The sequence below is a fragment of the Uranotaenia lowii genome, chromosome 1, assembly GCF_029784155.1.
Source record: "Uranotaenia lowii strain MFRU-FL chromosome 1, ASM2978415v1, whole genome shotgun sequence".
Classification (NCBI taxonomy): Eukaryota; Metazoa; Arthropoda; class Insecta; order Diptera; family Culicidae; genus Uranotaenia; species Uranotaenia lowii.
Genome location: NC_073691.1, coordinates 93,510,134 through 93,537,463, shown reverse-complemented (window position 1 = coordinate 93,537,463; position 27,330 = coordinate 93,510,134). Strand labels below are relative to the sequence as shown.

Here is a 27,330-nt window from a genome sequence, read left to right as displayed (position 1 = left end):
CATCCCTCGAGAAAAAAAACATGATTAAGGGAGGCGATTCGTATAGAAATATTTATATTTTCTAAAAGGAATCGAAGCATCCCTTATTATTCGACATGAGCTTGTGAATTGGATTTGGAATGAAGATTTTAGATTACATGTGAGTTGACACTCATGGTTTAATTTTCGAGCTCAAGAAAAATTAGTAACATTTATTAAAAATTGCGCACCAATATTTGGAAAAATATAAAATTATCATACTTACAGCGTATTCGGAATAAACTTTAAGCCAGAAACCTACGATGTCCGCATTTTTTTATCCTTGCAAAAAAATTATCTTGAAACTTTGTTTTAATCATCGCGAATCGAATAAAGCAAACCAACCATTTGAAACCAAAGGATGTTGATGAAATTCGAATTGTGGTAATCCGAATTAAAAACTGTTGATCACAGCAAGCGTTTAGAAGTAGCAAATAATCATAGTAACCCATGTTTAAATTTTTGAATAAAATCTCTCTCTTGTTCCAACTGTTAACGAAGCTAGTTCGTTTTTTACGGCTCTCCATATTCCAAAAGGTTATGGGCCCAGAGCCAAAAAGTTAAAAAGTAAAAGTTTATTTTAATTAGAGGTTTTAAAAAGTACCGTCGCGAGTTTCGATTATGTCTACCGGTCAAGGCGATGTAGCTGCAACAGCAAAAGCCTTCAGTTCGCTGAATTTGCCATCGATAGAATTGCTAATGGGCCGTGAAAATTGGTCCACGTGGCAATTCGCAGTCCAGACTTTTCTCGAACTGGAGGACTTGTGGGACGTGGTGAAGCCGACACCGAACGAGGATGGAACCATGCCGGTCGTAAACCCGGTGAAGGACCGAAAAGCGCGTGGAAAAATAATTCTTCTACTTGACCCTACGAATTATGTCCATGTGAGAGAAGCGAGAACTGCGCAGGAAACGTGGTCGAAATTGGAAGCAGCGTTTGAGGATTCCGGGCTGACACGAAAAGTTGGCTTGCTGCGAAAATTAATTTCAACGTCCCTAGCAACGAGCGACTCTATGGAAACGTATGTCAACACCATAGTAACCACAGCACATCAACTACGTGGAATCGGTTTTGACATAAGCGAAGAGTGGGTCGGAACTCTTCTGTTGGCAGGATTACCGGAATCGTACAGCCCTATGGTGATGGCACTCGAAAACTCCGGAGCAGCAATCAACGGCGATGTCATCAAGACGAAGCTACTGCAGGAAGTTAGAGCACCTGAGCCATCAGCAGGAACAGCGTATGCAGGGAGGAAACATTTTTCAAAACCACCACCGAAACAGCACCAAGAAAGGCAACCATCGGATTTTAAACGAGGTCCAAAATGCAGGATATGCAAATCACCTAACCATCTTTCAAGGGATTGCCCATCTAAAGATAGTCGAAAGTCAAAAGCATGGTGTACCGTTTTATCGACGAATGGAAGCGCACATTTTGGCGAAGAATCGAGCTGGTATTTCGACTCCGGTGCTTCGAATCATTTTACCAATTCCGTGTCGAAATTGGAAAACGTACAGAAAACCAGCGGTACCGTCGTTGCAGCCAACAAAGGTGCCATGCAGGTAGTGGCGAAAGGAAAATTGAAGCTGTTACCCGAGTGTAGTCAAGACGACGAGCCAATCGAGGTCAACGATGTGCAAGTCATTCCTGAGATTTCTACGAACCTGATTTCGGTGAGCCAAATAGTGAAGCGCGGACACACTGTCACGTTTAGCGCAGCTGGTGTGAAGGTCAACGAAGGGAACGGAAATCTGGTGGCTACCGGCGTGTTGGAGAATGGTTTGTTTCGACTGGCACAATTGCCTTTACCAACAGCAATGAGCGCGTCTTCCGTCGTGGATATCAAACTGTGGCATAGGAGAATGGGCCATCTCAACCTGGAAAGTGTTCAGCGATTGAAACGTGGTATGGTCTCCGGAGTGCAATTCGACGGTCCAGCGGAAATTGAAGATCGGTGTTCAACATGTGCGATGGGTAAGCAAACTCGTCTTCCTTTCAACAAGCAAGGTTCACGTGCGCAAGAAATCCTGGAAGTGGTCCATTCCGATGTGTGCGGACCAATGGAAGTTAATTCGTTGGGCGGCAGAAGATATTTTCTTACGTTCACGGATGATAAGTCTCGTCGCATCGCAGTGTATTTCCTGAAAGAAAAATCAGCGAATGAAATTTTTGAAGCTTTTGAAAATTACCGATGTTCATCAGAGCGGCAGACTGGCCGAAAGTTAAAAATTCTGCGAACCGACAACGGGAAGGAGTTTCGCAACAAGAAGCTGGAAGACCATCTGAACAGCCTGGGGGTTCGCCATCAAACAACGGCGGATTACACTCCCGAACAAAACGGTTTAGCCGAACGTGTGAATCGTACTGTGGTAGAACGGGCCAAATGCATGTTATTTGAAGCGGATCTGCCTAAGTCATTCTGGGCAGAAGCAACAGCAACAGCGGTCTACCTGGTAAATCGATCGCCTACCAAAGGACACGAGGTGACACCTGAGGAAATGTGGAGCGGAAAGAAGCCGAACTTAGCTCACATCCGAGTGTTTGGTTCCCCAGCTATGGTCCATATCCCGAAGCAGAAAAGGAGGAAGTGGGATGCAAAGTCCCATGAGTGCATCTTTACTGGTTACGAATCCGAAACGAAGGCGTATCGACTGTGGGATCCGAGGAAGAAAACCTTGGTAACATCTCGAGACGTCGTATTTGTGAGTGAAAATCCGAAGCGTAGCAGCGTGGTGTCCGTACCTGTGCGAAAAGTAGTCCCTCTGGACTTCGAGCAAACAGTTCAGGATGATCAGCTGCAGTTTCCAGCGGTGGTCGAACAATCTGGGTCTGACAAAGTGGTGCCGGTTCCTGAAGGTGAATGCGTGGTGGACGTTAGTGCTGATGAAGGTTCTTCAAACTATGACAGCGCAGACGAATCAAGCGACAATAGTAACGATGCAGCACGTGACGTGACAACTAACGCGCTCCCCCCGCAACTATCTTCAAATCCGCCCGTGTCACAGGCGTTGAGGCGCAGCGGACGGGAGCGCTATCTCACAGGCAAGTTGAAAAATTTTCTTTTTCCAAGCACTGGTTTGCCTTCCAACCGTTTTTCAGATGACCCCCCTCCATCCAACTCCAATCGAGGTCCTGAACCAGGAAATGAGAATCCTCACCAGGGACTGGCCGCAAAAAGCATCCAAGGTGGTGATCCTCGCACTCGTTCCGAAGCCCTGAAATCACCCGACGCTAGGCATTGGCAGGAAGCAATGGATGAAGAGTATCGATCGCTCATCGAGAACGGCACGTGGGATTTGGTCGAACTTCCTGCGAACCGTAAAGCTGTTGGATGTAAATGGCTTTTCAAGAAGAAGCTCGATGGAAATGGTGAGGTCGTGCGCCACAAAGCCAGGTTGGTGGCACAAGGATTCTCCCAAAAGTTTGGCGTGGATTTCGACGAAGTCTTCGCACCTGTCGCCAAACAGGTAACGTTCCGTGCCTTGTTGGTGGTGGCAAGCAGTCGTAGCATGGTCGTCAAACACGTTGACGTCAAGACTGCGTATCTTCATGGACAACTGGACGAGATTGTCTATATGAAACAACCGGAAGGGTATGCTGTTGGAAATAGTGTATGTCGTCTCAACAAAAGCTTAGCCAACAGCAGTACATCCGGAAGTTAACCCAACAATTTGGTCTCGGGGAGGCCAAACCCAGCAAGATTCCTCTTGATCCGGGCTACCTACAGCAGAAGGAGGAGAAGGAACGGCTGCCAAACAACCAGCAGTATCTCAGCCTTATCGGAGGTCTGCTTTACGTAGCTGTTCATACCAGGCCGGACGTGGCTGTCAGCACATCCATCCTAGCTCAAAAATCCAGCTGCCCAACCCAACTGGATTGGAATGAGGCAAAGCGTGTGCTGCGATACCTGAATGCAACATCCGACTTCAAGCTGAAACTGGGTTCCACAGAAGGCGAGTTGGCGATGTACGTAGATGCGGACTGGGCCGGTGATGCTCGGGACCGAAAATCTAACTCTGGCCATGCAGTATTTTTCGGAGGAGGCATCATATCCTGGGGATCCAGAAAGCAAGCGTGTGTGTCCCTCAGCTCAACTGAAGCCGAATTCGTTGCACTCGCTGAAGGGTGCCAAGAATTGCTTTGGGTGCGCCGGCTGATTAGCGAAATCAGTGGAGACGAGTCCATTCCCGCCAAGGTGTTTGAGGATAACCAGAGCTGCATCAAGATGGTTGACAGTGACCGGATCGAGCGACGAAGTAAGCATATTGACACACGGTACTTCTTCGTTCGCGACTTGAAGCAGAAGGGTGTTATTCAACTTCAATATTGCCCGACGGAGGATATGGTTGCAGATGTACTAACGAAGCCGCTTCAGCGAGTACGCCTTGAGAAGTTACGTGCTAAGATGGGTGTACTTACTGGATAATTTGAGGAGGAGTGTTGATCACAGCAAGCGTTTAGAAGTAGCAAATAATCATAGTAACCCATGTTTAAATTTTTGAATAAAATCTCTCTCTTGTTCCAACTGTTAACGAAGCTAGTTCGTTTTTTACGGCTCTCCATATTCCAAAAAAAACACGCACTTTAGTGAGGCAAGTTCCACATTCATTAACCTCAATTTCCTATTTTGATGTGCCTAGATAAATTTATAGTAATCGGTCCTGAATATAAATAAAAAATCATAGAATATTTTGAAAACAAAAACGTGAGGACATTAAATAGGATACCTTCGTGTTTCCATATTTCCAATGCTTTGATTCCGGTTTCTTCTCGAGAAGTTTTGAATCTTCATTTTCATCTTCAACGTCTGTGTTCAAAAGGAGTCTAATTTACAGTGAAAAAAAGTAAATGCTTCCTTCATTGCAACGCCTACTACAGAAAGTCTCTGATTGTTCGATGTTTTTTTTGTGTTCATAGAATTTGAAAACGTGCTTTCTTTCCCTAAACATGCACACTGTCAAAAATTCACTATAAAACTTTGAACATTCAACAATAAATTTGCGTACCTTAACTAAAAATGTTCAGACTGTAAAACCATAATTCTAATCCTCCGTTTTTTCTCTCTTTTTTTACATTTCAGTGATGTTTTCGGCAACTGGGTGCAATCCAACAATCCGCAGCAGCAATCCTATTCTGCTGTGAAGTAAGAAGTGAAACTGTTCCGCGGATTAAATTCCCTCTTCCCACTCCTGGCGCGAGATAGTTTACTGAAAATAAATATTACTATTAATTACTAAAACCTCCCGGTCTGGGACGGGACAAAATGAAGGAAGAAATTCGCGCAAGGCTAAAACCAACAAAAAAAAAAAGCGCACGAGCTCGCCCGAAGTACGGGAGAACAGCGCTCCATTTTTTTTTTTTTGAAAAAAAAAAACGTAATTATAAATATCTATAAATATAATCGATTCGTAATTTACTGTTATTACTGCAAAAGAAACAACTAAGAAAAAATCCACATACACAAACACACTTTTTACTATGATACTTTTAACATGTAAGCAAGAAAAAACAAGAAAGAAAAAGAACATTGTAGTTGATAAGTCAGCAATGTAAACGAAAAAAGAAAGGAAGGAAAACAAAAATATATTGATGAATAGAATTCAAGGGCAAACAGAAGATTACTAACAAAAAAAATCATGTAAAAGTGTTTCAAAGAATGGGTATGCAAGAACACGTTACGGTTACAAGTGAAAAGACAGCCAAAAGTTGCAATTATGTTATAAGTGGCGTGCACTAACCCAATAGAGTAAAAAGCAATGTTCGATCGAGGTCAACCGTTTCCTTCCACACTTTCAACTCGGATTGTTTTAATTGAATTGTATTATTTGATGATATGCATTGTTGTTGTACATACATTTTCGAATTAGTTTTCACCTTCCAAGCGAACTAACAGGAAGCAGAAAGTGTAATCGCACGCGTTCGCAATCCACATTATCTAAGGTAAACAAATGGCCTGTCCTCTGTCTGAGCCAGGAATATAATAATCTAGGAAGAAGAGAACCTACACCGCGAGGCTGTATAATTGTTATTCCTCTTTTCTTAATTTATCTCGATAATAATGTTGTTTTTCTTTTTCGAATTAGTTTGTAACGAGCAACGGTCACACTTACACGCGCGTAGGCAAATAACTAAAGAAAATAAGTAGTTGTCGTTATTAACCCATACAAAACAAGTAAAAAATTACTTCTTAGCATAGAAAGACACCAACCTCACCTTCCTCCCCCCACAAACTAAAGGCTCATATTTGAGTAGAATACAAAAAAAAGGAAATCGTCTAGGACAATTTAAACACACAAAAAAAACAAACGTAAGGTTATGAAACCTTGGACCGCATTTTCATAAAATTATCCACATTAAACAAAGTAAAACACGATCTTCGGTGCAATCATCTGTTTTCTCAATAAAAACAAAAAAAAATTAACCTATTGAACTAAGAAGAAAGTGTTTTAATCTTCGCCAAATCACATCAGTTTGTGGAGTGTCATCACCCTCCGAATACATCCACTCATCCCTACGAGTCCCTTCCCTCCCATGCAGAGGTGGAGTGTGTGTGCTCTAGTTGAACTAAAATCTCGTTGTCATAATTCTCCGACCCGTGTTGTTGTTGACGGGCGTTTTGTAGTTTATGGCTAGAACAATAAGCATTGTGCGAAACTCGAGTCAGCAACACACCGGAAAGAATAAATAAAAACCTACAGACAGACAGACACACAAGCATACTAATAAAAACAAAAATACTATTTTGTAGAAAGTTATATGGGAGATTTTTATTGTTAACGTGAAATATCACATCCTTTTGTTTGAATGCCCATTTATTTTTTTTTTTCAAATAAGATCAAAATGATTTCCAAGCGAAATTATTTTAAATTTCAAATAAAAGGTTTAATAATTTGACCACCCTAATATTGTTTAAGACGTTGATTTTAAATCGTACTTGAGATTTTTCTCAAATAAGCGTGTTAGCCGAGATTCTATGATGATTGTTTGCATCTTGGCTAAAAACGATCAAAAATATCTACCAGAGGTCACTGTTCGATATATTTTTTAAGGTAACCAGATTTCCAATTTGGCGCTTCATGGCTCACTCACATATTTTATCTTTTGTGAGGTACAACGTTTCAGCACGTTTCAATAATACCATCAGCTCATTTTTATTGAATAATAAGTAGTGGGAAAATATCTGAAAATTACGATGAACAAAATATGATAAATAATTTTCTTTCAGTTAACTCTCTTCGTTTTTCAAGTACCAAATTTATGTTATCGCAGTTAATGAAAGTCATTCATCAAAAATTTTATTTCGGTATTTATTTTAGTAAAGGGCAAATGCACCAATATCACTAAAAATCGCATTTAAAGGTTTGACAGCTCCAAAATCTCCTGAAAAAAAAATTATTTTGTTTCGTACAATATCCGCGAAAATTACGAATCTTGAGAAATATACATAACATGTTGGTCGTTGATAAAGAAAATCTCAATTTCATTTTTTATTATATGGCGGAGGCGCCGCCAATCAAATGATGTGTTGGGTATAAGAAACATAGACAAAAGAATCACCAGAGTGTGCTGCTATAGCTCCCTGCTTGCTCTAGTAGGCACTAGATGTAGCTAAAAAATATTTCCGAAACTCCCCACTAGGAGTGCTAGTGTAGCAATTGTAGACTGGTGGAGGATAGTTGAAACAACATTTTTAGTACAATTTTTTAATTTTCATTCATAGGTGCCAGGTTTCTTGATTTTTCAGGATTTGTTCTGATTTTCGAGAGATCGTCCTAATTATTCAAAAACTCTTGAACTGTCCTGGTTTTTGAAAGTTGGTCTTTGAAATGTTCGAAAAATATCTAAATCTCAATTGAATTCGTAGTTGAATGATGAAACATCAAACAAATGTTTAAGAAAATTGTTTCAACGGCACTGTGAATATCATCGAAGACTTTGGCCAAAACTGTAGTTATACCACTGACCATAGTTATACTGTGTTTAGATCTGAATCCTGATTGAAAATCACTGAGAAGGTTCAAGGAATTTAAAAGTGATTGAATCTGCAATTTTATTATACGCTCGAAAATTTAGAAAGAACGCAAAAAAAGAATCTGCAATTTTATTATACGCTCGAAAATTTAGAAAGAACGCAGAAAATTAGAGAAGTCTTTGCTATTGTTTCATTTTTTTTCTAACAGGTCGGTATCGGTAACACTTTAGAATTCTGTTATTTTGATTTGTTGTTCAAATGCGATGGATGGTGGTTGGCGGCTTATGGCCGAGGTGGCTGGCGGCGGTGAGAAACTTTAAATAATCCGAGACCCGTATGATCCGTACCAGCCACCACCCATCGCACTCAAACAACAAATCAAAATAACAGAATTGAGAAGTGTTACCATTTCCATCCTGTTTAAAAAAACGAAAACAATACAAAAATCTTGCAATCGTTCCCGAAGAGAAATATCAACTGGTTTGAGTTTATGTGATAAACGAAGTGTATCACTTTTACGTTGCCTCCCTGTATTTTTGATTGAAGCCTCTTCCCGGACCAAAACTTTGTTCTGATAGTCTATAATAAAACTATAATAGAAATGTTCATTGCTTTTTGAATTGCTTCTATGATAAATTTATATTATGTGTATAGCACCAAACCGAATAGCGACAGTTTTAATAGCGACACTTTTTACTAACGAGATTCCTGTCACTCGAAGGCTTGTTATTCTTTTTTTCAGTCCAGTAGGCGATTTTCATGTAGTGCCACGTAGTGCATAAACTTTGTTTATGTTATTTACTGTTGATTTTCCTTAGGCCATCAACCAACTCCAAGTCTCCTTGGAAACTCACTATACGTCGTTATGATTTTCAACGTCGCGACGTATGCGCCATGTCGCTAGTAGGCAAAGCTGCTATGATTATTAGCGCTCATATTTTGGTTTATATCTGCATGTATAATACCTCTATGAACAGCACCCAATCAGGATAGATATATCTGAGATACTTTAACAAGCGTGTGTTGGTCTAATTTTAGGCGTTTTCATTATAAGCAGTACCACGTGCTCCGAAAGAAACATGCAGAAATAACCGCCAAATGTTAAATTTTTCGAATATTCAAGGTATTGATAGTAAGCTTTCGTTTTCTAAGCTCAAAGTTGAGTACCACCGCTCATATCCTTTGAATAATTGTCAAGTATGCTTTCCGAATCTATCTATCATACACAAAATTGTGTCTTTTAACGCTTTCATCCCCGTGTTTTGAGGTGTGATAGTCTCTCGCCACAGCGAAACGTCACTTGGCGGCCGTCACCACCGTTCAAGGCGCCTGCGCTAGGATTTTCCCTTTGCCGAGGACATTCCTCCAGTTGCAAGCAGCCTTTCACCTTCCACCGAGGAAAAATGATACCCGGACGGACGTGTTGTTTGTTGTTATTCGCAACCGTATTTAGGGAGGGTGGTTTTTTGGAGGCCCGTCCGCTAGACTGGAAATAGTATTGTGCTGGTTAGTTTTAGGAAAAGCTTTCAAGAGTCATGTTAGCGTTTCAATGTCTGTGAGGCGGCGTGCCTCTCGCACGGTGTGCGGTATCATTAAAAAGGATCGACGGCTGAGGCATGGTTGGCGACGGGATGTTTTGACGTTCGACGGCCCCATCTTTCCGCCCACTTTGATGACTTTTCTTATGTTTTGCGTCCTCTACCGAGTGACAGTTCTGCGCCATTTTCGCCATCTAGGTGGAAGCTCCAAGGACTAAAAGTGACGAAAATAGCTGAGAATGCATCGGGGAATATTTTGTAAACCAATCGAAGGACTAGGAGCTATAGTGTGTGCGATAGATGTGGATCTGTGCGGTGCCTAACGAAGAGCTTATACAAATATTTGAGTACGCGTTTGCTTATTTTGATAATTGCTATTGCCTAATTTATGATGAGTATAACGAGGAAATTTTGAAAACTACGAGTAAAAGAGTGTTTTTTTTTTCGAGTATGAAGTGTCGCGTGTGTATACATGATATCGATTTATATGGCAGACGAGTGTTGCTAAAGAGCATTAATAAAGCAGAGGATTTTTAGGCACTTTAAGATTTAAGAGATAAGGGATTCCTCCATAAGCTTGGGCAGGTGAAAATGCTGCAGCATGACGAGAAAAAACTCAAGTCAGAAGACGGTGCTGGCGGTCAACTCCCTCGAGTCAAACCAGCCCTGCCAGCCAAGCCGATCAATATTCCACCCCCAAACCATCACCACATTGTTGTGGCCGCAGGAACTGGTCTGGGTGCAATAAATTCCGGTTCTAACGGAAGTAAGGTGAAACAGATTCGCAAAAACTTCTCCACTGCAAAGTCCGTTGACGGGGCTGATATTTGTGGCGACTATGGAAGTGGCGGCATTAGTAGACGACTATTTACTAAACCCTCCCCTCCTCCAGGCGTCCCGGTGCCAGACAGAGGGGTGGGCGAAAGTGGTGCTGGCAATGCGGTAGTTTCTTCCTCCTCGCCCAGCCGCAAGGTTGCAACCAAGACAAGACTCACTGACCAACAACCCAAAGCAACTCCATCGTCTTCGCCAAACATGGGATGTTCGAACGATTGCTGTGGAATTATTTTAAACTCGCACAATCATAAACAAACGACCCAACCATCCAGCCTAGCGCACTCGAAGAACGGAACAAGTTGCAGCCTAAGCAGTGCCACCAATAGCATCAAACATACGTTAAACGCAAAACTTTTCAGTGAAGAATCGAAACCTCCCAAAGGATCCCGGAAGCAGGAAGAAACTCGAATAAAATCTTCCAGTGACAGTGTTGACAGTTCGCTTTCCTCCAGTTCCGGTGGCTTTCGGGATCCGGAGTTCATCGCTCGTCAAACGATGGCATTTGAGCTGTACAAATCGCGGGATGCTGCAACATCGAGCAGCAGCAGTAACTGTATCACGAAACCACCTCAGCACATACAAAGCATATCACAGTATCAGAAATCATCGAAACAACTCGAACAGATGCTAGCACAACGACTCGAAAAAAGCCTTGCACTGGGAGGACCGTCGGGATCGACCCCGCCAGTGCATCCCAACACCACTGCCACCCACTTTAGGGCGCGAAGCATCGATACCGGGATTAGTGGAGGAAGTTTAAGTACTTTCAATCCGGCCGGAAGTAGTAGTAGTAGTACCGGGGGATGTTTTCTAGGTGGCAGCACTATTCCAAAGCAAATTCAGCAGAAGTTGCAGGAGGAGATGAAGCTGCAGTGTAAAAATATAAAGGATAAATTTCTCATTGAAAAACGACATCCGCAGGAGCACTATAAGCCGGTGTATCGGGATTCGACGGTTAGTATGAAAATTGTTAGGGGTAGAAGCACCAGTTATTGAAAAGGTGTTTAATTGATTTTGTAATGATGTGTAGGATGTACATATTTCTGAAAAAAAAAATAGAAAGCGCAGATTGTAAAGGATGCGGTAGAGATTAGATGAGGGATACGCAGAAAACAAATCATATTTAAGAAAAATAAAATAAAATAATAGCTGTATCCATCAACACTGAAGATAAATAAAATGAAACAAATTTCTATGGCGAAGTTTGTTGTTTTGGCAACACTAGACAAAACAAATAAAACAAAGTCATTTATTGATCTATTCTTGTGAGCGACAGACGTGTCTGAGTGAATTTAGATTCGTAAGTATCGTAAAATCACGATATTCACGATCTCTAAAGTGTCCGAAAAGCTAATAAAACAACAGACTTGTGACCATATCAATCCTCATAACCACGATTGCCAATATGCCCGATTTTTCAAGGCCTATTCTGATAACCTGATAAGCCTCCGTTTTTTCTTGATTTTTGGAAATAAGCCTGATTTCACATGATTTTTTTTAATTTTCACGGAAAATCATATGTAAGCATAATAATGTATATTTTAATTCTAATCCGTCCTATGTAGTGTGTCAATGTGACATTATTGGAAGTTTGGTGGCTTGTAACTTTTTTCAAGCATAACCAAATACAAAAAAATCTTCTTTGAACCCAATGGATTCATGATAACTATAATTTTGCATCATTACTTTTTATGGGTGCTCACAGAAAGCCCTGACAAAAAAAATCCCTTAAGGGATCTAATCTTCAGTTTTGAAAACTTTTAACTGTAACTCATAAATGATGCTCAAACAATATTCAACTACGATAATATGTTTTCATGTTATTTAAGGTCGAAGAATCAGCCATCTATTGCTGAAACAAATCACGTAGTGGCTGAAAAAGCTGATATAGAAAGCTGTATGTAGATGTAGATGTATTTTTTTTCGTGTATTTTTTTAGATGTATTTTTTTGATTTTTTCATGACCCTGATAATCGTACTTTTCAATCAATCAACCGCGAAAATTATTTCAGTCACAGTAGAAAAATTTTGAAAAGTGGATTCGAAATAGCAATGTTTATCGTATTTTGGCATCATTAGTTGCTCAAAATACGAAAAACAGATTATTTTATGAATTTCAAAAGCCACTTTTCTTTCTAGTGAAGTAATTATGCAGCGATGTTTCTCAAAAATATGATAGGCAGACTCAACTGTATCTATCAAATTAACAAATTTCGTATGCACTTAATTTTGTTACTAAAATTTTAATTTTAAATGTGGTTGAACTTTGAATTGCAGTTCGACAGTCTTAATGTATAAACAAAATCTGAACCCTTATGTGAAGATTGGATTTCGAACACCATTTCTAACACATGATTCGTAACCAATCAGAAATTTAAGTACGACTAATGTTGTTTATTTTCCAGCAAATACAAAGCTCATCCATTTTTTTTATCCTAACCGTATAAAGCTCTAAATATAAGGAGAATTTTCCAATAAAAAGCAAAAATAAGCAGGCGATATTTTTATCTAATGTTTGTAATTTTTCTTCATTTTTGTCATTTTTGATCATTTTTGTAATTATGGCATTTCTGCCATCTTTGTCAATTAGTAATTTTTGTGATTTTTGTTGTAATTTTTGTAATTTTTTTGTAATTTTTGTAATTTTGTAGTTTATGTAATTTTTGTATTTTTGTAGTTTTTGTAATTTTTGTAATTTTTGTAATTTTTGTAATTTTTGTAATTTTTGTAATTTTTGTAATTTTTGTAATTTTTGTAATTTTTGTAATTTTTGTAATTTTTTGTAATTTTTGTAATTTTTGTAATTTTTGTAATTTTTGTAATTTTTGTAATTTTTGTAATTTTTGTAATTTTTGTAATTTTTGTAATTTTTGTAATTTTTGTAATTTTTGTAATTTTTGTAATTTTTGTAATTTTTGTAATTTTTGTAATTTTTGTAATTTTTGTAATTTTTGAAATTTTTGTAATTTTTGTACTTTTTGTAATTTTTGTAATTTTTGTAATTTTTGTAATTTTTGTAATTTTTGTAATTTTTGTAATTTTTGTAATTTTTGTAATTTTTGTAATTTTTGTAATTTTTGTAATTTTTGTAATTTTTGTAATTTTTGTAATTTTTGTAATTTTTGTAATTTTTGTAATTTTTGTAATTTTTGTAATTTTTGTAATTTTTGTAATTTTTGTAATTTTTGTAATTTTTGTAATTTTTGTAATTTTTGTAATTTTTGTAATTTTTGTAATTTTTGTAATTTTTGTAATTTTTGTAATTTTTGTAATTCTTTAAATTTTTGTTATTTTTGTAATTTTTGTAATTTTTTGTAATTTTTGTAATTTTTGTAATTTTTGTAATTTTTGTAATTTTTGTAATTTTTGTAATTTTTGTAATTTTTGTAATTTTTGTAATTTTTGTAATTTTTGTAATTTTTGTAATTTTTGTAATTTTTGTAATTTTTGTAATTTTTGTAATTTTTGTAATTTTTGTAATTTTTGTAATTTTTGTAATTTTTGTAATTTTTGTAATTTTTGTAATTTTTGTAATTTTTGTAATTTTTGTAATTTTTGTAATTTTTGTAATTTTTGTAATTTTTGTAATTTTTGTAATTTTTGTAATTTTTGTAATTTTTGTAATTTTTGTAATTTTTGTAATTTTTGTAATTTTTGTAATTTTTGTAATTTTTGTAATTTTTGTAATTTTTTAAAATTTTTTAAAATTTTTGTAATTTTTGTAATTTTTGTAATTTTTGTAATTTTTGTAATTTTTGTAATTTTTGTAATTTTTGTAATTTTTGTAATTTTTGTAATTTTTGTAATTTTTGTAATTTTTGTAATTTTTGTAATTTTTGTAATTTTTGTAATTTTTGTAATTTTTGTAATTTTTGTAATTTTTGTAATTTTTGTAATTTTTGTAATTTTTGTAATTTTTGTAATTTTTGTAATTTTTGTAATTTTTGTAATTTTTGTAATTTTTGTAATTTTTGTAATTTTTGTAATTTTTGTAATTTTTGTAATTTTTGTAATTTTTGTAATTTTTGTAATTTTTGTAATTTTTGTAATTTTTGTAATTTTTGTAATTTTTGTAATTTTCGTAATTTTTGTAATTTTTGTAATTTTTGTATTTTTGGTAATTTTTGTAATTTTGGTAATTTTTGTAATTTTTGTAATTTTTGTAATTTTTGTAATTTTTGTAATTTTTGTAATTTTTGTAATTTTTGTAATTTTTGTAATTTTTGTAATTTTTGTAATTTTTGAAATTTTTGTAATTTTTGTAATTTTTGTAATTTTTGTAATTCTTTTAATTTTTGTAATTTTTGTAATTTTTGTAATTTTTGTAATTTTTGTAATTTTTGTAATTTTTGTAATTTTTGTAATTTTTGTAATTTTTGTAATTTTTGTAATTTTTGTAATTTTTGTAACTTTTGTTATTTTTGTAATTTTTGTAATTTTTGTAATTTTTGTAATTTTTGTAATTTTTGTAATTTTTGTAATTTTTGTAATTTTTGTAATTTTTGTAATTTTTGTAATTTTTGTAATTTTTGTAATTTTTGTAATTTTTGTAATTTTTGTAATTTTTGTAATTTTTATAATTTTTGTAATTTTTGTAATTTTTGTAATTTTTGTAATTTTTGTAATTTTTGTAATTTTTGTAATTTTTGTAATTTTTGTAATTTTTGTAATTTTTGTAATTTTTGTAATTTTTGTAATTTTTGTAAATTTTGTAAATTTTGTAATTTTTGTAATTTTTGTAATTTTTGTAATTTTTGTAATTTTTGTAATTTTTGTAATTTTTGTAATTTTTGTAATTTTTGTAATTTTTGTAATTTTTGTAATTTTTGTAATTTTTGTAATTTTTGTAATTTTTGTAATTTTTGTAATTTTTGTAATTTTTGTAATTTTTGTAATTTTTGTAATTTTTGTAATTTTTGTAATTTTTGTAATTTTTGTAATTTTTGTAATTTTTGTAATTTTTGTAATTTTTGTAATTTTTGTAATTTTTGTAATTTTTGTAGTTTTTGTAATTTTTGTAATTTTTGTAATTTTTGTAATTTTTGTAATTTTTGTAATTTTTGTAATTTTTGTAATTTTTGTAATTTTTGTAATTTTTGTAATTTTTGTAATTTTTGTAATTTTTGTAATTTTTGTAATTTTTGTAATTTTTGTAATTTTTATAATTTTTGTAATTTTTATAATTTTTGTAATTTTTGTAATTTTTGTAATTTTTGTAATTTTTGTAATTTTTGTAATTTTTGTAATTTTTGTAATTTTTGTAATTTTTGTAATTTTTGTAATTTTTGTAATTTTTGTAATTTTTGAAAGTTTTGTAATTTTTTTAATTTTTGTAATTTTTGTAATTTTTGTAATTTTTGTAATTTTTGTAATTTTTGTAATTTGTGGTATTTTTGTAATTTTTGTTATTTTTGTGATTTTTGTAATTTTTGATCATTTTTGTAATTTTTGTAATTTTTGTATTATTTTTGATTTTTGAAATTTATGTTATAATTGTTATAATTTATTACAAACATTATATTTTTATAATTTTTGAAATTTTGTGATTTTTGTAATTTTTGTAATTTTTGAAAATTTTGTAATTTTTGTAATTTTTATTTTTTTTTGTAATTTTTGTAATTTTTGTTTTTTTTGTAATTTTTAGTAATTTTTGTAATTTTTTATAATTTTTGTAATTTTTGTAATTTTTGTAATTTTTGTAATTTTTGTAATTTTTGTAATTTTTTTAATTTCTGTAATTTTTGTTATTTTTGTTTTTTTTTTAATATTTTTAATTTTTGTAATTTTTGTATTTTTTTTTAATTTTCATTATATTCTTGTAATTTTTGTAATTTTTGTCATTTTTGCTTTTTTTAAAAATTTTTGTATTTTTTTAAATTTTTATAATTTTTATAATTTTTGTATTTTTTTAATTTTTATAATTTTTGTAATTTTTGTAATGCTTGATATTGCTGTTATTTTTGTCATTTTTGTAATTTTTGTAATTTTTGTAATTTTTGTAATTTTTGAATATTTTTTAATTTTTGTAATATTTTTAATTTTTGAATTTTTTGTAATTTTTGTAATTTTTGTAATTTTTGTAATTTTTGTAATTTTTGTAATTTTTGTAATTTTTGTAATTTTTGTAATTTTTGTAATTTTTGTAATTTTTGTAATTTTTGTAATTTTTGTAATTTTTGTAAATTTTTATAATTTTTGTAATTTTTGTAATTTTTGTAATTTTTGTAATTTTTGTAATTTTTGTAATTTTTGTAATTTTTTATAATTTTTGTAATTTTTGTAATTTTTGTAATTTTTGTAATTTTTTAATTTTTGTAATTTTTGTAATTTTTGTAATTTTTTAATTTTTAATTTTTGTAATTTTTGTAATTTTTGTAATTTTTGTAATTTTTGTTAGTTTTGAATTTTTTGTTATTTTTTGTAATTTTTGAAATTTTTTTAATTTTTGATTTTTTTGTAATTTTTGTATTTTTTGTAATTTTTGTAATTTTTGTAATTTTTGTAATTTTTGTAATTTTTGTAATTTTTGTAATTTTTGTAATTTTTGTAATTTTTGTAATTTTTGTAATTTTTAATAATTTTTGTAATTTTTGTTATTTTTGTAATTTTTGTAATTTTTGTAATTTTTGTAATTTTTGTAATTTTTGTAATTTTTGTAATTTTTGTAATTTTTGTAATTTTTGTAATTTTTGTAATTTTTGTAATTTTTGTAATTTTTGTAATTTTTGTAATTTTTGTAATTTTTGTAACTTTTGTAATTTTTGTAATTTTTGTAATTTTTGTAATTTTTGTAATTTTTGTAATTTTTGTAATTTTTGTAATTTTTGTAATTTATGTAATTTTTGTATTTTTTGTAATTTTTGTAATTTTTGTAATTTTTGTAATTTTTGTAGTTTTTGTAATTTTTGTAATTTTTGTAACTTTTGTAATTTTTGTAATTTTTGTAATTTTTGTAATTTTTGTAATTTTTGTAACTTTTGTAATTTTTGTAATTTTTGTAATTTTTGTAATTTTTGTAATTTTTGTAATTTTTGTAATTTTTGTAATTTTTGTAATTTTTGTAATTTTTGTAATTTTTGTAATTTTTGTAATTTTTGTAATTTTTGTAATTTTTGTAATTTTTGTAATTTTTGTAATTTTTGTAATTTTTGTATTTTTGTAATTTTTGTAATTTTTGTAATTTTTCTTATTTTTGTTATTTTTGTAATTTTTGTAATTTTTGTAATTTTTGTAATTTTTGTAATTTTTGTAATTTTTGTAATTTTTGTAATTTTTGTAATTTTTGTAATTTTTGTAATTTTTGTAATTTTTGTAATTTTTGTAATTTTTGTAATTTTTGTAATTTTTGTAATTTTTGTAATTTTTGTAATTTTTGTAATTTTTGTAATTTTTGTAATTTTTGTAATTTTTGTAATTTTTGTAATTTTTGTAATTTTTGTAATTTTTGTAATTTTTTGTAGTTTTTGTAAGTTTTGTAATTTTGTTATTTTTGTAATTTTTGTAATTTTTGTAATTTTCTATCTTTTATAATTTTTGTTATTTCTGTAGTTTTTGTAGTTTTTGTAATTTTTGTAATTTTTGTAATTTTTGTAATTTATGTAATTTTTGTATTTTTTGTAATTTTTGTAATTTTTGTAATTTTTGTAATTTTTGTAATTTTTGTAGTTTTTGTAATTTTTGTAATTTTTGTAACTTTTGTAATTTTTGTAATTTTTGTAATTTTTGTAATTTTTGTAATTTTTGTAATTTTTGTAATTTTTGTAATTTTTGTAATTTTTGTAATTTTTGTAATTTTTGTAATTTTTGTAATTTTTGTAATTTTTGTAATTTTTGTCATTTTTGTAATTTTTGTAATTTTTTTAATTTTTGTAATTTTTGTAATTTTTGTAATTTTTGTAATTTTTGTCATTTTTGTAATTTTTGTAATTTTTGTAATTTTTGTAATTTTTGTAATTTTTGTAATTTTTGTAATTTTTGTAATTTTTGTAATTTTTGTAATTTTTGTAATTTTTGTAATTTTGGTAATTTTTGTAATTTTTGTAATTTTTGTAATTTTTGTAATTTTTGTAATTTTTGTAATTTTTGTAATTTTTGTAATTTTTGTAATTTTTGTAATTTTTGTAATTTTTGTAATTTTTGTAATTTTTGTAATTTTTGTAATTTTTGTAATTTTTGTAATTTTTGTAATTTTTGTAATTTTTGTAATTTTTGTAATTTTTGTAATTTCTGTTATTTTTGTAATTTTTGTAATTTTTGTAATTTTTGTAATTTTTGTAATTTTTGTAATTTTTGTAATTTTTGTAATTTTTGAACTTTTCGTAATTTTTGTAATTTTTGTAATTTTTGTAATTTTTGTAATATTTGTAATTTTTGTAATTTTTGTAATTTTTGTAATTTTTGTAATTTTTGTTATTTTTGTAATTTTTGTAATTTTTGTAATTTTTGTATTTTTTGTAATTTTTGTAATTTTTGTAATTTTTGTAATTTTTGTAATTTTTGTAATTTTTGTAATTTTTGTAATTTTTGTAATTTTTGTAATTTTTGTAATTTTTGTAATTTTTGTAATTTTTGTAATTTTTGTAATTTTTGTAATTTTTGTAATTTTTGTAATTTTTGTAATTTTTGTAATTTTTGTAATTTTTGTAATTTTTGTAATTTTTGTAATTTTTGTAATTTTTGTAATTTTTGTAATTTTTGTAATTTTTGTAATTTTTGTAATTTTTGTAATTTTTGTAATTTTTGTAATTTTTGTAATTTTTGTAATTTTTGTAATTTTTGTAATTTTTGTAATTTTTGTAATTTTTGTAATTTTTGTAATTTTTGTAATTTTTGTAATTTTTGTAATTTTTTAATTGTTTTAATTTTTGTAATTTTTGTAATTTTTGTAATTTTTGTAATTTTTGTAATTTTTGTAATTTTTGTAATTTTTGTAATTTTTGTAATTTTTGTAATTTTTGTAATTTTTGTAATTTTTGTAATTTTTGTAATTTTTGTAATTTTTGTAATTTTTGTAATTTTTGTAATTTTTGTAATTTTTGTAATTTTTGTAATTTTTGTAATTTTTGTAATTTTTGTTATTTTTGTAATTTTTGTAATTTTTGTAATTTTTGTAATTTTTGTAATTTTTGTAATTTTTGTAATTTTTGTAATTTTTGTAATTTTTGTAATTTTTGTAATTTTTGTAATTTTTGTAATTTTTGTAATTTTTGTAATTTTTGTAATTTTTGTAATTTTTGTAATTTTTGTAATTTTTGTAATTTTTGTAATTTTTGTAATTTTTGTAATTTTTGTAATTTTTGTAATTTTTGTAATTTTTGTAATTTTTGTAATTTTTGTAATTTTTGTAATTTTTGTAATTTTTGTAATTTTTGTAATTTTTGTAATTTTTGTAATTTTTGTGATTTTTGGTTTTTTTTTAAATTTCTGTTATTTTTGTAATTTTTGTAATTTTTGTAATTTTTGTAATTTTTGTAATTTTTGTAATTTATGTATTTTTTGTAATTTTTGTAATTTTTGTTATTTTTGTAATTTTTGTTATTTTTGTAATTTTCTATCTTTAATAATTTTTGTAATTTTTGTAGTTTTTGTAGTTTTTGTAATTTTTGTAATTTTTGTAATTTTTGTAATTTTTGTAATTTTTGTAATTTTTGTAATTTTTGTAATTTTTGTAATTTTTGTAATTTTTGTAATTTTTGTAATTTTTGTAATTTTTGTAATTTTTGTAATTTTTGTAATTTTTGTAATTTTTGTAATTTTTGTAATTTTTGTAATTTTTGTAATTTTTGTAATTTTTGTAATTTTTGTAATTTTTGTAATTTTTGTAATTTTTGTAATTTTTGTAATTTTTGTAATTTTTGTAATTTTTGTGATTTTTGTAATTTTTGTAATTTTTGTAATTTTTGTAATTTTTGTAATTTTTGTAATTTTTGTAATTTTTGTAATTTTTGTAATTTTTGTAATTTTTGTAATTTTTGTAATTTTTGTAATTTTTGTAATTTTTGTAATTTTTGTAATTTTTGTAATTTTTGTAATTTTTGTAATTTTTGTAATTTTTGTAAATTTTGTAATTTTTGTCATTTTAGTAATTTTTGTAATTTTTGTAATTTTTGTAATTTTTGTAATTTTTGTAATTTTTGTAATTTTTGTAATTTTTGTAATTTTTGTAATTTTTGTAATTTTTGTAATTTTTGTAATTTTTGTAATTTTTGTAATTTTTGTAATTTTTGTAATTTTTGTAATTTTTGTAATTTTTGTAATTTTTGTAATTTTTGTAATTTTTGTAATTTTTGTAATTTTTGTAATTTTTGTAATTTTTGTAATTTTTGTAATTTTTGTAATTTTTGTAATTTTTGTAATTTTTGTAATTTTTGTAATTTTTGTAATTTTTGTAATTTTGGTAATTTTTGTAATTTTTGTAATTTTTGTAATTTTTGTAATTTTTGTAATTTTTGTAATTTTTGTAATTTTTGTAATTTTTGTAATTTTTGTAATTTTTGTAATTTTTGTAATTTTTGTAATTTTTGTAATTTTTGTAATTTTTGTAATTTTTGTAATTTTTGTAATTTTTGTAATTTTTGTAATTTTTGTAATTTTTGTAATTTTTGTAATTTTTGTAATTTTTGTAATTTTTGTAATTTTTGTAATTTTTGTAATTTTTGTAATTTTTGTAATTTTTGTAATTTTTGTAATTTTTGTAATTTTTGTAATTTTTGTAATTTTTGTAATTTTTGTAATTATTGTAATTTTTGTAATTTTTGTAATTTTTGTAATTTTTGTAATTTTTGTATTTTTGTAATTTCTGTTATTTTATTAATTTTTGTAATTTTTGTAATTTTTGAATTTTTTGTAATTTTTGTACTTTTCGTAATTTTTGTAATTTTTGTAATTTTTGTAATTTTTGTAATTTTTGTAATTTTTGTAATTTTTGTAATTTTTGTAATTTTTGTAATTTTTGTAATTTTTGTAATTTTTGTAATTTTTGTAATTTTTGTTATTTTTGTAATTTTTGTAATTTTTGTATTTTTTGTAATTTTTGTAATTTTTGTAATTTTTGTAATATTTGTAATTTTTGTAATTTTTGTAATTTTTGTAATTTTTGTAATTTTTGTAATTTTTGTAATTTTTGTAATTTTTGTAATTTTTGTAATTTTTGTAATTTTTGTAATTTTTGTAATTTTTGTAATTTTTGTAATTTTTGTAATTTTTGTAATTTTTGTAATTTTTGTAATTTTTGTAATTTTTGTAATTTTTGTAATTTTTGTAATTTTTGCAATTTTTGTAATTTTTGTAATTTTTGTAATTTTTGTAATTTTTGTAATTTTTGTAATTTTTGTAATTTTTGTAATTTTTGTAATTTTTGTAATTTTTGTAATTTTTGTAATTTTTGTAATTTTTGTAATTTTTGTAATTTTTGTAATTTTTGTAATTGTTGTAATTTTTGTAATTTTTGTAATTTTTGTAATTTTTGTAATTTTTGTAATTTTTGTAATTTTTGTAATTTTTGTAATTTTTGTAATTTTTGTAATTTTTGTAATTTTTGTAATTTTTGTAATTTTTGTAATTTTTGTAATTTTTGTAATTTTTGTAATTTTTGTAATTTTTGTAATTTTTGTAATTTTTGTAATTTTTGTAATTTTTGTAATTTTTGTAATTTTTGTAATTTTTGTTGTTTTTGTAATTTTTGTAATTTTTGTAATTTTTGTATTTTTTTGTTATTTTTGTAATTTTTGTAATTTTTGTAATTTTTGTAATTTTTGTAATTTTTGTAATTTTTGTAATTTTTGTAATTTTTGTCATTTTTGTAATTTTTGTAATTTTTGTAATTTTTGTAATTATTGTACTTTTTGTAATTTTTGTAATTTTTGTAATTTTTGAAATTTTTGTAATTTTTGTAATTTTTGTAATTTTTGTAATTTTTGTAATTTTTGTAATTTTTGTAATTTTTGTAATTTATGTAATTTTTGAAATTTTTGAAATTTTTGAAATTTTTGTAATTTTTGTAATTTTTGTAATTTTTGTAATTTTTGTAATTTTTGTATTTTTTGTTTTTTTTGTAATTTTTGTAGTTTTTGTAATTTTTTTGATTTTTGTTTTTTTTTGTAATTTTTGTAATTTTTGTAATTTTTGTAATTTTTGTAATTTTTGTAATTTTTGTAATTTTTGTAATTTTTGTAATTTTTGTAATTTTTGTAACTTTTGTAATTTTTGTAATTTTTGTAATTTTTGTAATTTTTGTAATTTTTGTAATTTTTGTAATTTTTGTAATTTTTGTAATTTTTGTAATTTTTGTAATTTTTGTAATTTTTGTAATTTTTGTAATTTTTGTAATTTTTGTAATTTTTGTAATTTTTGTAATTTTTGTAATTTTTGTAATTTTTGTAATTTTTGTAATTTTTGTAATTTTTGTAATTTTTTTAATTTTTTTAATTTTTGTAATTTTTGTAATTTTTGTAATTTTTGTAATTTTTGTAATTTTTGATTTTTGTATTTTTTGTAATTTTTTTAATATTTGTAATTTATTTAATTTTTGTAATTTTTGTAATTTTTATAATTTTTGTATTTTTGTAATTTTTGTAATTTTTGTTATTTTTGTTATGTTTGTAATTTTTGTAATTTTTGTAATTTTTTGTGCTGTTTGTTATTTTTGTAATTTTTGTAATTTTTGTAATTTTTGTAATTTTTGTAATTTTTGTTATTTTTGTAATTTTTGTAATTTTTGTAATTTCTGTAATTTTTGTAATTTTTGTAATTTTTGTAATTTATGTAATTTTTGTAATTTTTGAAATTTTTGAAATTTTTGTAATTTTTGTAATTTTTGTAATTTTTGTTATTTTTGTATTTTTTGTAATTTTTGTAATTTTGGTAATTTTTGTAATTTTTGTAATTTTTGCAATTTTTGTAATTTTTGTAATTTTTGTAATTTTTGTGATTTTTGTAATTTTTTTTTTTGTAATTTTTTTAATTATTGTAATTTTTGTAATTTTTGTAATTTTTTTAATTTTTGTAATTTTTGTATTTTTTGTAATTTTTGTAGTTTTCGTAATTTTCGTTATTTTTGTTATTCTTGTAATTTTAGTAATTTTTGTAACTTTTGTAATTTTTGTAATTTTTGTATTTTTTGTAATTTTTGTAATTTTTGTAATTTTTGTTATTTTTGTCATTTTTGTAATTTTTGTAATTTTTGTAATTTTTGTAATTTTTGTAATTTTTGTAATTTTTGTAATTTTTGTAATTTTTGTAATTTTTGTAATTTTTGTAATTTTTGTAATTTATGTAATTTTTGTAAATTTTGTATTTTTCAAATTTTTTTTCTTGGGCCTTTTTTATCAATATTTCATTCTTATCTTTTTGTCATTCTTGCCATTTTGACGTGCGTAAATAAAATCAGAAAACAGGCGTTGCTGAAATGTTTAAGTTGTTTTTGAAATCCCAAGCAACCAAAAGTCCCATAAAACAGGTACAAAAACGATTAAGCAGTCTCACCATTGATATGAAGTACGTTCTATGCAGCTCAAAATTTAAGTTCTTATTGATACTTTCAAGTTCAAAAACAAGTCTTAATGACATACTATTCAGCTTCAAGCGGCCTTTTAGTTCAGCTTCCAAAAAATCGTAAAATGAGCAAAAAATCACTCTCTATCTCAACTACACCCTTGGTATCGGTTCATATCACCTTCTCTTGTTTTTTTACTACGTTCTGTACATGGTGCCTCCATGATGCCACGCGCCAGATTCCAAACCCGACAAATTGCTCAATTGCTTTTTTCTTACATTTCCTACATATATCGCATCCAAATGATCACTCAATTACCAAATTACTTATTGAAAAAAAAAACTTGCCCGGCTTGGGGATCGAACCCCGACCCTCGTGGTAAGAATCGAACACGCTACCACTAGACCACGCCTAGATGTTGTTCTAACTGAAACTAAAACTCACATTTACTACTTTAAAGTTCATGAATGAGTACATAAAGTTCACTAAAGGGAATTGAGCAGTTGATTCTATTAGTCAGCCAATGTGTAACTTTCAATGCCTTCATTCAAGTAAATGTGTGACTTTTGGTTGCTTGGGATGTTTATCATTTCTCAATACATGTATGATCTTCATGTTACAAAGTTGCATCGTTAAAATATCAATTTCAATGACACACTTTCGATTTGCGAAGATAATAATATGTATAAAAAAACAGAATTAAGATGTACTAAACCGTAAGATAGTCAAAACTGCTCTAATAAATCTTGCTTTCTTCTTTCACAGAAAATGGTTCATAGTTCCGGATCTAATGGTTCTATCAAAGTGAGTATATTTGATTGATCGATTTAATATCAAATTGGTTTTACTAAGTTGAGAATACATTCTGTTTGTTTGATTGTTTTTTTTTAATAACTCACTAGAGATTTTATTCTTTTCAATGATTGTGATTTTAATGATTGTACGTAACGATCGAATAAATATTCCTTATAAGTTCCTACATAGAGACTCAAAGATTAACAATTTCAAGATTTAACTGAATCACATGGTTGGGTAAGTAGTAAGGTAGATATAATGGGTATTAATAATTTAGTTTTTACTAAATGTTTAACTCCAAACAAGGCATTAAAGAAAATAACATTTCAAAGTGTTCTAGACAATACAGCACATGGATGTCTATAAAAACTAGCTCGATCTTACAATAATAGTAAGGGGCAGACAAAAATTGCTATGCTAAAACCTGATACAAATTTCCCATATTGCGTTCAACCAGAATATACCTATAGTGCATAGTAGGGTGAACAACCCCCGACGAAATCATATATCCCGAAACACCCCCCAAAACACATCAAACGCAGCACGTGAAGGGTTTCACGTTCCTACGTATGAGCTAACGTTATCACCCCGTATTATATATACGTACCTACATTTCTACCGAATTTTTTCAACGCAACAGCGCACACGTTTGGACTAGGAACGTACGAAACCATCGTATGAAGAATCTGGACTCGGTCGGGATCAAATAGAGTACAAAACATCACCAAATGTTCCAATTAGGATTTATGTATTTTTCCAACCCTCAAAGCGGCGATGGCCCCACGTTAAAATAACGGGCATGCGCTTGTCCAGTTCCGCCTTGCTTGGGATCGAACAGTTTTAACTGCGAAATAAGTATTGCTGGATGAATAAATTTTGTTTAAAACAAAACAAATTATAGAAACGAACTGACCCTACTGTACACTGAACCACCTCAAAGGTAAACAACAGCCGAATAATCCAATGAATGGAAACTTTCAAAAGCAATGAAAAACATCCCATCGAAGTAAACCATAAAGGAATGGAACATCTGTCAGTGCAAATACGAACAACAGATGATTCCTATTCGTATGATCAACTTCAAATGCATGTTGGTTTCGGAAGCGCCTGCTAAAATTTCCAATCTAAAGTGGACATCTGTCGGCAGATTTCTGATTTTGCGGAAATGAATAAGAAACACCGTACATCAGCACAGCACACTTTGTGAGGAAGGGACGTCCGCCTCGTCCTTTGAATATGTGATGCAATGAGTGCATAAATGTTCTCACTCAACAACAAAAGGACGACGAAGACGCACGGCGACGCGTGCCTGCTTGCCTTTTATCATTTGTGTTTTTCAACATCAGCTCAGTTCGCCAGGTGTGTGTTTTCTTCGATTACCTTACTTTTGGATGTTTTGCTGATTGGAAGATTGTCACTGCGTGGATTTTTTTTCTCAATCTAGTTTTATTCGAGATGAAGTTGTACTGTAAACTCTTCAAAATGTTAAAAACTCGAAAACTAGGATTCAGGCTTTTGAGATCTGAACGTAAGTTTCAAATCTTATTAGGTTACTAACTATGAATTTTCAAGCATATTTTAGAGTTTTGAAAGTTTTAAACTGGTTCAAGTGTTTGGTTGATTTATGCAAGATAACGCATTAAAAATAAGCCTATTGATATGTTATTAAACTGTTTTTTTATTTGTTCAATGCTGGTGAACATGAAAATTCAAATCCAGTACTTTGAGTTCAAAGGATTGAAAAAAGGTCTGGAGATTTTTCAATCAGATTCCATGGATTGAAATTTCATATCGTTGAATTTATAGTTTTCACAGAATTTTGATGTGAGCTCATATTTTGAGTTCTGTCTGAGTTTAGAATGAACGTATAACTATTTGTCAGCTCTACATTCGATTTTGAAGAACTTCTTACGTTTCAATTTCTGGGCTTGAGTTTTCGTTTAATAATATTTTTTCATGTAACCCATTTTTCAGCCAAATTTCTGTAAATCTAATTATTCCATTATCAAGTAAATGTACTTGATGCAATGACCTAGTTTGAAAAACAACGGCGGAAGCAAACGGATTTTTATCCCAGGAAATTGGAATTGGACATCAATTGAGATTAAAATTTCTCGTGCCTAATGCTATAATGGAAAAACGTTGTCCCACATATCCTACATAAATATCCGGCACCAAGAGCTTGACAACTTTAAAACTATAGAAATTAGGCCACTCCAGGGATTAGGATCCGTACGACAAAAAAGGTGCTCGCTTCCTCCCCAGAAACAAAGGTCAAACGAAACGAGTCACACACAATGCCGAAAGCGAGCGAGCATCCTTCTCCAGCGTATGGGTTATTGCGTGGGAGTTTTGATGATGAAAAGTCGTAATAGAGTAGAGAACACTTTTCAAAACATACTAGGTAAGGTAGGACAAACTCTTTTCCATCGTATCGTGGATTCGCGGATGTGAACAACCGGCTTTCGCAATCCAAGCAATCCAATAATGGAGAACTCCTGTTTTGGGAAGCCGGCTCTCGGATCTCTCTGTTTTTATATCTCTTCGCTTCTCTCTTCCACTTTGGGAGAATCTCATCCAGGAAACACTCACGACATGAGATTTTGTAACTCACGTTGATTAAAATTTAATATCACTGCAATTGGTTTTTGTTTGGTTGATTTGGAAGGAAGTTTGA

General features: G+C 28.5%; 2 protein-coding genes across 8 annotated transcripts in view; both read left to right on the top strand.

The window, feature by feature from the left end:
* LOC129740301 (TOX high mobility group box family member 3-like) overlaps positions 1-6,774 on the top strand; it is a 326,492-nt gene extending 319,718 nt beyond the window's left edge. For all 7 annotated transcript variants that reach the window (XM_055731940.1, XM_055731937.1, XM_055731938.1 and 4 more), the window contains one exon: positions 5,100-6,774. In XM_055731940.1, the coding sequence (XP_055587915.1) occupies positions 5,100-5,166 (67 nt within the window). In that variant the 3' untranslated portion in view covers positions 5,167-6,774. The remainder of the gene's footprint in view (positions 1-5,099) is intronic.
* Positions 6,775-9,631: 2,857 nt separating this feature from the next.
* LOC129741138 (ras-GEF domain-containing family member 1B-A-like) overlaps positions 9,632-27,330 on the top strand; it is a 132,238-nt gene continuing 114,539 nt past the window's right edge. The window contains exons 1-2 of the mRNA XM_055732846.1: positions 9,632-11,320; positions 24,624-24,662. Of these exons, the coding sequence (XP_055588821.1) occupies positions 10,121-11,320; positions 24,624-24,662 (1,239 nt within the window). The 5' untranslated portion in view covers positions 9,632-10,120. The remainder of the gene's footprint in view (positions 11,321-24,623; positions 24,663-27,330) is intronic.